A 12,151-nucleotide genomic window follows, 5' to 3' on the forward strand; every position below is an offset into this window, starting at 1 on the left:
GTTGAACACTTAGTTGTCTTTTTTTGTAGATTTTACAGCTTAACCTTGTATTTGGCTGTGATGAAAACTGGTGGATGCAAGAAACTACTGTGCACATCAGTGCTGTGCTCTTCTTCCATCATAGTTTTGACTGAACAGATTTACATCTTTTTCCTTTCTATTTTAGAAACAAGAGTCCTTTTTGAAGCCATTAGTGGATCAGGTAGCGAAGGAAGGAAAAGATAAGAAAGTAGTATTTGATGCTGTGTTTTCCAAACCAAATGCAAAACCAAAGTGGATGTTCCGGAAAGATGTAAGTACATGTCCTTCATTTTGATTTCTACAAGTTAACTTGATATCTAAATGCAGAACATTTATAAAGAAGTGAAAAACAAAACTAGTGAATTCTTCAAACTTGTACATATAGGGTAAATATAGTGAACAAGTTGTATGTGGGTTATAGTGATGAGTTGTTGCAGTCAAGGGCACAGAGACACAAACCCATGATAATTGCATAACTCATTATGCTGTTGTAAAATGCTTCGGAAGGTACTGTTAACCTCCACTTAGTGTGGAAATTATATTTTGCAATGATATTAATGATTGCAATGATTGTAACTGCTTCAGCAAAATAAGTTTCCTATTTGTGCTTAACTCCACTTAACCCTACAGCTTCTGCTATTGCATCAGCAAGTTCTCCCTTAAGATTTTTCCACAAAGTTTAAATTTGTGACAGCTCAGTCCAACATGTAAAATATTTTAATGTTGCACTGGAGTAGCTTTCTTCTCATGGTTAAGTTAAGTGACCATGTTGACTTTGGAACTTTTCCTATGGAGGCATGTGTAATAAAATCGTCACAGAATGTACATGTACATTGCAAACATAGGGTCTAAATGTATTGAGAGTCTCTTCAGGTTTGCTGTCAGACACTAAAATCAACTAGATTCAATATTTCAGTGATCCAACTGTTCGCCATCTTCAGGAGAATGTTGCTTCTGCAGCTGCGTCCCACTGAGAACTGATGTCAAGGTTGCGAATCGACAGTCTATATAGGCCTCCACACTGTACATGGCACATGTGCTGCCCATCACAGTTTCTGCCTTCCGAGACCGGGCAAGTGGCACCACCCTTAGTAGAACACCAGTGGCAATGATAAATCGTTATATGTACTAGTATCCAGCAGCTAACCCAAAGAGACTTTCAAGACTTATTGTGCCAGGAAAGCCAACAGTCACATAGGGTCTATATGCAGTCAGATGACATAGTTTCAAATAACTAAACATCACATTTAATATCAGTCAGTTGTCTAAGATAACAGCAGGGATCTGTGAAAATATTTTTGTTTTGACTTATACCTGATGCACGAAAATATTGCATGGTTCACATTCCCTTCTGCATTGCGCAAACCACAATCCTATATGGGATAGGTGGGTAGAAAATTTACTAATGTTTATCTTCACATACATGATCATTGTTATGCATTGACGATTTCTATTTCAAATTGTGAACCATGGAAGTGATGCGGGTTTGGGCTACAGTTTTCAATGATGCACTTATTGTGTGATTGTGTGTTAATTCAATTGCATCTACCAGTCCTCATTGTTTCTCCCTTTTATTATTGATTAAACTTATTATTTCTATATAAGGAACTGTATTGGTGAGAATTTCACTTGAGTTTGCAGTGTCCTGGAATCCCCTAAAAGTTCTTTATTATGACTGCTGGCATATTTGTATGGCTTTTGTGGTAATATCTACAATTATAGACAGTACATTTGTACTCCTTCCGGGATTTTTAGGACTCTCCAGTATAAATAGGAAATCAGTTATTACCATTATCTTACTTTGTGTCCAAGAGCTGTCATGTTTTACTGCTTCCCTGATTGCAATGGCTTTTGCATAACAGATAGTTGATTCTTTAGGTAGGCAATAAAGAGATTGCAAATTTTCTGTGGCACTGTATGTTGCACTGCGTACTCTTCTCCTTGCTTGATCCAACCATATAAGCCTGTGTTATTCTAGGTGTATGGTATTAAGTAATATGTTGATTTCAATATTCAGCTTTGTAGAACTTTTGTTCCATTTATCAGTGTTATCAAACACTAGTAGCTTTTCATCTCAGTAACTGAATAGAATTAGGATTTGTGGTAAGATTTTGTATTCTTGTGTTTTGTTGCCAAGCAAGGCCCACCATTTAAACAATTTTAATCATAGCATCATTCTTATGTCTGTCATGAAATTGGTGAATTTTTATATCTCTAAATGGTACTTCAATAACCTGTTTATTTAACTATGGTCTTCCTGTGGATTTTCTTTCAACATGAGTTCATCTGCAAGTTCTTCCTTCCTTCTAGCCAATGGTATTTTGCCTGACTCTGCATGTAGAGCACTCACAGGAGTGGTGAGTATGGCTACAGGGCATGTTCGAATGAAACGATACTGGAGAATGACTTGTCTGTTAATCGAGTTAATTGTCCTACTATTGCAAACTATTTAGTTGTAGTCCAAGAATGATTTTACAGGAATCTTTTGCATTCATCTGTGTTTCTGTCTTTGTTGAAACGGTAGCTATATGAGCTTTCCACAGTAATCAGAAATTTAAAGGGATTTTTGGATGTGACCTTGATTCCACCATCCTTCATAATATCAGGATAATGCAGAACTCTTCTTCATGTAAAAATGACCACTGATGACATTTTTAGATTATTTTTTCTCTTTCAGCTAAATTGTTAGCTTTGATACAATATGATTGACAATTGCTTTCACTGTTTTAGAGAGGACTGTTGAATATAGAGAAAAATAATCTTTGAACTGCCGGATGGTTACACATACCTAGAAACAATCATAAGGACCTCACATATATAATATGTATAAAAGGGGTCTCAGCATGGCTTCCTTGGGTCATCCCCTGTCAACAGTGTGTGATTAATACATAGTCCTTTTTCTGACACTAATGATTTGAAAGTGCTGATTTGCAAGGAAATCTGATTGAAAGAAGCTTGCTTACTAAAAGAAAAATGCCCACATTGCTGTAAGTGCCTACTATGCCACATATTTTTCCCTTCTAAACTCCTCCAAAGTCCTGGTAATCAATAAATGTGAGTTTTTAAATAATTTCGGAGTAAGGGAAATAACTCACTGAGTAATAGAAGACTGGAAGATTGAGTCATTGACAGGGACACAAAAGAGAATGAAAACTTAAATAGAAGACACACACACATACATACACACACACACACACACACACAAACACACACACACACGGATTGATATTCAGCTGGCACAGTGTAGCCTAGCTCTATGCATCTAAAGGATAATGAAGTTTTCACTCTTTTTTTTAAGTGCCTGTCAACAAATCAACTCCTCTACTGTCAGATGAGTGGTTTATGTTACTCCTAAATTGCTAACATTCTGCCAGAACTTTTGATAACATATAAATATGAGTTTGATTGTTGTTAAACATAATGCTAGCCACACGTTTGTGCAGAACCAAATATTCCCCTTAGTGACAACAACCAGTGTTTAGGATTCATAATTCTATTTTTGACATCATAGTCATCTTTTAGATTGTTCATCTATATTGATACTGTTTCATGTAGTGTATGTTCATTTCAGCTACTCACTATGTCACACCTAAATGCTCACTTACTTCCAACTACAGCATAGCATTCATTCTCTACTGACTCATTCATCAAAAATAAAAGTAATTGAGTGATTAATAAAACAAATACGTGAATTATGATTAAAACAAAGTTCTCATTATGTATCATGTCTGCTTAAGTTTAAATATGGAAATAAATCTAAATTATATAGAGGCAAGTTTTCACATGGATAAAATTTCCTTGACATGGCTGTAAATTTTCATTTGTGCATGTCATAATTTACCAGTATTTCTCTTCAATGCAGGAGCTGTTTCCTGGCTCAAAGTACAAATTTGTTAATGAAAATGATGTGTACAAACTTATCATTAACATGCCCAAAGTTGAAGATACTGGAAAATATACTGTAGAAATTGGAGGTGTTTCATGCACTGCATTCTTAAATGTTGAAGGTAAGCTATGATATTCTGGAACATAAACGTTAATGCTATGTTTGCTATTTTATAAATAAATATGTTCTCAGGTGTGCACCTAAGAAGAAAGAATGTAAAGCATCAAACGTTCTCATGAACATCAGTATATGTTGTTTTGCCCACATCCTGGAAGAAACTTGTTTTCATTCCCAATATTGCTCTTATGAAGTGTGTTTTTCCTGTGTTCCATAAACAAACAGAAAAAAATGTTACATTTATTCCATTGTGAAATAACTTAAGAATTTACTTTCTCCAGTAATGTCAACTTCTGTAACCAGCAGTCAACTTACACATAAATAATGTGTTTTCATGAAAACGTTTGTCATTTCTTATTAAAATATCAGCACAAACTGAAAATAACCTAATAAGTTTTTTGTAACTCCAAGGTTTTTGTAAAACTATAGGTGATGCTATTAAAACAGCACACCCATTTCAGTTACTTGCACTAGTTGCAAATCAAATCCGAACATACCAAAACACATTCCATGCTAGTTTCTTCTATTGTGGTTGATTTATTTATGTATGTAAATCATTTGGCATATTAGACATCATGAGTGTTTTATGAATACCATTGTGATCAATATTTATTTTACAGAGGCTGAGCCGGTATACTCATTTTTGAAACCTTTAAGCAAGAAAATAGAAGGTTTCACAAAACATGAAACATCCATGGAATGTACTGTTAGCAGCAGCATGGCTATTATACATTGGTACAAAGGAAACACAAAACTTGAGGTATAACTTCAGTTAATTAATTTGGCTTTTAATGTAGATTACTAACTGTACTTAAGAGTTTAATTTTTTTTTTACTCACATTTTAATTTTTGTGCAAAGGAGGGAGACAAATATGAAATGAGCAAGGACTTAGCTGGTATCTGCCGGTTGACAATCAAGAATTGTGAACTTACTGACAGTGGTGAATATTCTTGCCGAATTGCTAAGCAGGATGATAAAACCACGACAACAGTTAAAATAATTGGTAAGATAAAAGACTAGAAAGTTTCGTTCTTCAAATTTTTGGTAATGTTTGAATATAATGAATCTCCATTTAGTTAACTGTTCATGAGATTTGTTTCCATATTACAGAATATCCTTACAAGTTTGTAAAAGTGTTGAAGAGTCAACAGATAACAGAAAAGGAAACTGTCACATTACTTTGTGAACTTGATGATGCCGGAGGGGAAGTTACATGGATGAAAGGTGATGAAGAAGTGAAACCAGATAAAAGGTAATACAACACTTTTGTGAAAAAGTTTGTGAATAATATGTTAGAGTAAAGCTAAGATGTAGTAATAGGAATGTCAGAATATTTGTAATGTTACTATGACTAAAATTAAATCATTTTATAACAAATTCTTCATTAATTCATATTCCAGTAGTATTTCTGAGGTGTTTCATACAAACACTGTTTGACTTACTACTGTACTTGTATTTGTGTTTTGAGTATGTTTTTAGTGTTTCATGTAAGTATTGGTAGCAAACTTACTATGTAAAAAGTTGATTTAAGTTGCAATTTTACTATCAAAGGTAACATTCAGTTTGACATAGATCATGTTCTAGCACATTTTAAAGTGGCTACGCTTTTCTGAATCATTTTAATGCACTTGATAGTGGGACCTTAGTCAAATGTAATTGCTGTACAAGAAGAGATATTTTTAAAAACTTTGTGTAAATAAATATATGTTTTTTTCTGTAATATCTTGCGAATTATGACTGGTTATAATTACAAATGCTAATAAATAACAGTGACATGAACAGTAAAAAATGTTGTATGCAAAGCTCCAAAATTAAACTATAACAGAATAAACATATAACATACTCAACTTGTTTGGCAGTAGCAAACATAAACAAATTTGACGAGATGTTCAGGACTCCAGCAGAAGAGATCAAATGGATTGATTCAATGGAACAAGTCAGGCATTTATTGAGACGGTGACTGAGGAGAGTAACAATGAACTGCAAAAAGAGATGAAACTTGAAAATCTGAACAGGTACTAAAGAAAACAAATAATGTGTGGAAGAGGATGAAGATGAGAGTCATGGGGTCTGATTACTGTATTACTGAGGTTGGGAAGTCAACAAGAAGCTGCCTTTATGTATGGAAAATAAAGAGTATGCTAGTAAAAATTTTTCAGTAACCCTGGTGGAGGTTTTGTGTGTTGTATTCCAGTCCTGTCTTATCACTGGGCAGGTTTAAAAAGTTCTAATTCTCAAAACTTGCTTTTGTCTCACACTTTTGTCATTTCTGTGCCTGCTGCCAATTGATAAACAGAGGATTCCTTCCATGTTTGTTCAATTTTCACAAATAATTAAATTTTGTTTGTTTAGTATGTTATGATCAATAAAATACCCCAAAGCACATTTCATGGCAATCACATAAACAAACAAACTTGATCTAACAGCAGAACTTGTGTTTGTGATTCTGTTTATGAATTTCACTGACCTTGTGTCAGTATTCATTGTCAAGTGCGAAATAAGGTGTTGCAAACTGTATTTCAGTCATTGAGAGATATTTGCTAGTTGCATCACATCATGCCAAAAGAAGGATGGAAAGAACTATAAAACAAACTTTATGCAATACTTAGTGACTGTTGACTGTTATAAAAGTCACCATGTAATAATTTTAGAATGCATTATTGAAAACATTTCCATCTCCATTTAGTACACCAGGTACACAGTTGGTATTGGTAATATTTCCTGTACTTTGTTCATAGCTCAATGATATGACTTTTCTCTTCTTTCAGAATACATATTGTGAAAGACGGAAGGAAGAGAAAGCTTATAATTAAGGACTCCAAAGTAACAGATTGTGGAATGTATTCCTGTGTCAGTAATGCTGACAAGACAGAGGCTGAACTAGTTATCCAGTGTAAGTGTTTTTATTGTTGATTTACATGAGAATAGTCTAAGATGAAATAACCAGAAATAAAACATTAGCTGTAACAAATCAAATTGAATCTCTCAGCCTGTCAGTCCCAAAATTCATAACATAGAACTTGTATGCACAGTGGACAATAGCCATAGAATTCTGCTAGAAAAACTATACTTCTCTGGTTTTAGAGACTCAGAGCTATCTCTGATCATATCCTTTCTAACTGACAGAAAACCAATTCTGCAGTTCAACAATATTAGACCAGAAGTCTTGGATATCACGTGGGGTATGCCACTGGTTCCTGTGTTTGCACATTTACTCTTAATAATATGTGTAAATAACATGCCCAATATTATGTTGTGTATATTCATACTCATTGTGGGATGATACCACTTTTGTTACAGCTAGGAAAGACTTTGAAACATTAAAGCAAAAAAGTAGACATCATTTCAGAGCAACCAGTAAGTGGTTCAAAATCAATGAATTATGTATTAGTCATGAAGAAACTGTAAATATTCTCTTTAGTTTATGTATTAAAGATGATGGCAACAGCTGTGCTTCAGATCTTTTTGGGATCCATCTAGACTCAGAATTAACATGGAAGAATTGTACCAATTATATCTATAATATGTTATCACATGTTATGTATTTATTTCTTAAACTATGATCATATGTTAGTGACAGCTGTTGCTCAGTTCATATTATGCCATTTTCCACACCCATTTTACATATGGTGTTTAGTTATGGGGGATGTTCTCTGGGGCAAAAAAAGTTCTCATTTGGAATAAGAAGCCGATCAGATGCATCCATGGAGTCAGAGATAATGAGTTTTGTGGACCACATTTAAAAAAACTAAAAATACCAACAGTTATGTCCCTATTTGCAATAAGTTGTCTAATACATACAAAAGAAAACCAACACTGTTACAAACTATGACAAGCTGTCCATCAGTGTAACACATGCCTAAAACAGAAGACAGACATCATTGTCACTAGACTTAAGAAAACTCAACATAGTTACAAACACATGATGGTGAAACTATTTAACATGTTGCCAGTGTCAGCACACAATGTGTCACTGAATATGTTTAAAAACACTGTCCAGAAATGCCTTAGAGAAAAACCACTATGCAATAGAAGATTTCGAAGTGTGCCCGAAAGATAATCTCAAGTACTAATACAATTTCATTTAGATTAAACTTACATATGTGAATATGTTGAATATATCACATGCAGTATGAAGGACAACTTTGTGTCTTGATAGACAGTAATGATAAAAAATGTGTTTTACTTTATGTAAGTTACTTATATAATTCTCTATATGTAAGTGTGTAAGCAGAAGTTAACATTGTATTAATTAATTACATGTTATGTGCTCATAGATCAAAATCGTTTCAACAAGAAACTTAAAGACACCACTGTGGTAGAACGAGAAAAACTTGTGCTGGACATTGAACTTCAGGATCAGACTGCTCCAGCTGAATGGTTTTTCAATGGAGAACCAATCAAGGAATCTGACAGGTACAGGTATAATAAGGTTTTCTTTGTACGTCATGAGAATTTTCAGCTCTGAATTATAAATAAGTATCATCTGTTATCTCATTGTTTGGAGGAAGAACAAAGAAATTAAGTTGCATATGTATTACATCAATTTAGAACCGCTGAGAGAGCTCATTTTACTAAGGAACCATTTTTTGTTATGTGGGCTTATTACTGGGTGTCTGTTTCTCAGTCTTGAATGTGTCCTTGCACTGTGACAAAATTCATCAAAACCAATCAACTCTGTTCACTACTGACAATTTCTTATGCTGTGCTGAAAGGCAAAAATGGCAATGCTCCAGCACAGCTTCACAAAAAGCTGCATGAAGAAGTCTTTGGGCACTTGAAGGAATGAAAACATATGTGCAGATGAAAATGGCTCCTAGTGTGGGGATTCAAGTGGCTCCTACTTTGAAGACAACCACTCCTGATTGTACATAAGTGGTAAATTCACTAATCTGCTGGACCAGTGTTCTTTCTTTTGCTAAAGATCCCTCATGTGATATTTTCTGATGGGTCGCAGTACACTGCCACTGAATTGATAATAAAAATTTGATTAAACTTAAGGACACAGCTCAAGATTCAAAAAGTAGTAGAAGAAACATAGAGTAAAGGTGTTATAAATCCAAAGTTAGTTAGTTAGTTGGTTGCGTGTTCCATTGATCAATCGCACGGTACAGTAGCTGTTATGATGTGGAACGTGTCAAGTGCACAAGCAATACATACACACACACACACAGATATGTATATATATACAAACGAAAGCGCTGGCAGGTCGAAAGACACACAAACATACACACAAAATTCAAGCTTTCGCAACAAACTGTTGCCTCATCAGGAAAGAGGGAAGGAGAGGGAAAGACGAAAGGATGTGGGTTTTAAGGGAGAGGGTAGGGAGTCATTCCAATCCCGGGAGCAGAAAGACTTACCTTAGGGGGAAAAAGGACGGGTATACGCTCGCACACACACACATATCCATCCACACTAATGGTGGGCAGGAAATCGTGAACAGATACGCGATTTCCTGCCCACCACTAGTGTGGATGGATGGATATGTGTGTGTGTGCGAGCGTATACCCGTCCTTTTTCCCCCTAAGGTAAGTCTTTCCGCTCCCGGGATTGGAATGACTCCTTACCCTCTCCCTTAAAACCCACATCCTTTCGTCTTTCCCTCTCCTTCCCTCTTTCCTGATGAGGCAACAGTTTGTTGCGAAAGCTTGAATTTTGTGTGTATGTTTGTGTTTGTTTGTGTGTCTTTCGACCTGCCAGCGCTTTCGTTTGGTAAGTCACATCATCTTTGTTTTTTTGATAAATTTTTCCCACGTGGAATGTTTCCCTCTATTATTATATATATATACACACACACACACACACACACACACACACACACACACACACACATATATATATATATATATATATATATATATATATATATATATATATATATATTTTTCAATACAAGGTTAATATAGCTATTATTTATTCCTATCCAAGAATTCATCTATGGTATAGAAGGAGTTTCAAGGAGATATGATTTCAATTTATTTTAGAAGCTATTACTGCTGTCTGTCAGACATTTTATTTCCTCTGGTAATTTGTTGAAAATTTTTATAGCAGCATATTTTTCCCCTTTCTGTGCCAAAGATAGGTTGAGTAAAGAATAGTGTAAGTCTTTCTTTTTTCTGGTATTATAATCGTGAATGTCACTGTTGTTTTTAAACTGGTCCATGTTGTTGAGAACAAATTTCATTAGTGAGTAAATGTACTATGAGGCTGTTGTAAGAATTCCCAATCTTTTAAAAAGATGCCTACAAGATGTATGACTATGAACCCCACACATTATTCTAACAACTTTCTTATGAGCAGTGAATACTTTTTGTCTAAATGTTGAGTTACCCTAAAATATTATTCCGTATGACATCAGAGAGTAAAAATACGCAAAATATGTTAGCTTACTAATTTCTGTATCCTCAAAATTGGTTATTACTCTGCTTGCAAAAGTTGCTGAACCTAGTCGCTTTATAAGATCCAAAATGTGAATTTTCCAATTAAGATTCTCATCTATATGTACACCCAAAAACTTAGTATGCACTACCCTGTATACTGACTTTTGTTGATGTGTTATACTTATTGAAGGAACTGTACTTTTTGCAGAAGAAAATTGGATGTATTGTGTTTTTTCAAAGTTTGTTTTGAACACCATAGTGCTTTGCTAGGCATGGTCCTGTTGGAGATGGTATGCCATTGCCTTCCTCTGACCTTTGAACTGACTTACCCAGCCACTTATTGGCGGAAGTACAGTTTAATGTAGATTCTGAACTGCTGTGTATCTTAGCATTTTTCACAACAAACATTACCAGAGATGAAAAAGGAGTTCGAGTCTCGGTCGGGCACACAGTTTTAATCTGCCAGGAAGTTTCATATCAGCGCACAATCCGCTGCAGAGTGAAAATCTCATTCTGGAAACATCCCCCAGGCTGTGGCTAAGCCATGTCTCCGCAATATCCTTTCTTTCAGGAGTGCTAGTTCTGCAAGGTTCACAGGAGAGCTTCTGTAAAGTTTGGAAGGTAGGAGACGAGGTACTGGCAGAAGTAAAGCTGTGAGGACCGGGCGTGAGTCGTGCTTCGGTAGCTCAGATGGTAGAGCACTTGCCCGCGAAAGGCAAAGGTCCCGAGTTCGAGTCTCGGTCGGGCACACAGTTTTAATCTGCCAGGAAGTTTGATGGTTGGTCATGTTTTTTGTTGTTTTGCGTGGCACTACCACAACACAGGCTTAAAAGATGGTTCAAATGGCTCTGAGCACTATGGGACCTAACTTCTTAGGTCATCAGTCCCCTAGAACTTAGAACTACTTAAACCTAACTAACCTAAGGACATCATGCACATCCATGCCCAAGGCAGGATTCGAACCTGCGACCGTAGCGGTCGCATGGTTCCTGACTGTAGCGCCTAAAACCACTTGCCCACCCCGGCTGGCACACAGGCTTACATTGATGTTTTAAGCACCTTCTTGCTTCCCCCTGTTGAAGAGGAATTTGGGGATGGTGATTGCATCTTTCAACACGATCGAGCACCTGTTCATAATGCACGGCCTGTGGCGGAGTGGTTACATGACAATAACATCCCAGGCCTGCACATAGTTCTGACCTGAATCCTATAGAACACCTTTGGGATGTTTTGGAACTCTGACTTCAGGCCAGGCCTCAGTGACCGACATCGATACCTCTCCTCATTGCAGCACTCCATGAAGAATGGGCTGCCATACCCCAAAAATCTTCCAGCACCTCATTAAATGTATGCCTCTTAGAGTGGAAGCTGTCAACAAGGCTAAGGGTGAGCCAACACCATACTGAATTCCAGCATTACCAATGGTGGGCACCACGAACTTGTAAATCATTTTCAGCCCATTGTCCAGATACTTTTGATCACATAGTGTACCTTACAGTAGTGTTCATTTTAAACTGTTACCTCAGCATGATATTCTTCAGATATTCTTCAGATTACAAAAATCTCCATTATGCATGGCTCAGATATGCCAAGGCTTTCTTCAGTCACAACTTGTCTTGCAGTAAATCTTCAGTGTAGACTTTTTAAGTGATGCAGTACGGCGGTCTGTCTCCATAGCTCAATGGTTAGTGTGTCTGACTTTAATGAAGAAGACCTGGGTTCAGTTCCCAGTACTGTCAAGAT

General features: G+C 36.0%; 1 protein-coding gene across 34 annotated transcripts in view; it reads left to right on the forward strand.

Moving 5' to 3' along the window:
* LOC126470085 (twitchin) overlaps positions 1-12,151 on the forward strand; it is a 515,873-nt gene that overhangs the window by 259,778 nt on the left and 243,944 nt on the right. For all 34 annotated transcript variants that reach the window (XM_050097601.1, XM_050097605.1, XM_050097618.1 and 31 more), the window contains 7 exons: positions 167-292; positions 3,884-4,028; positions 4,645-4,784; positions 4,884-5,028; positions 5,136-5,277; positions 6,794-6,918; positions 8,303-8,441. In XM_050097601.1, the coding sequence (XP_049953558.1) occupies positions 167-292; positions 3,884-4,028; positions 4,645-4,784; positions 4,884-5,028; positions 5,136-5,277; positions 6,794-6,918; positions 8,303-8,441 (962 nt within the window). The remainder of the gene's footprint in view (positions 1-166; positions 293-3,883; positions 4,029-4,644; positions 4,785-4,883; positions 5,029-5,135; positions 5,278-6,793; positions 6,919-8,302; positions 8,442-12,151) is intronic.

This window comes from Schistocerca serialis, chromosome 3 (genome assembly GCF_023864345.2).
Source record: "Schistocerca serialis cubense isolate TAMUIC-IGC-003099 chromosome 3, iqSchSeri2.2, whole genome shotgun sequence".
In the NCBI taxonomy this organism is placed as follows: domain Eukaryota; kingdom Metazoa; phylum Arthropoda; class Insecta; order Orthoptera; family Acrididae; genus Schistocerca; species Schistocerca serialis.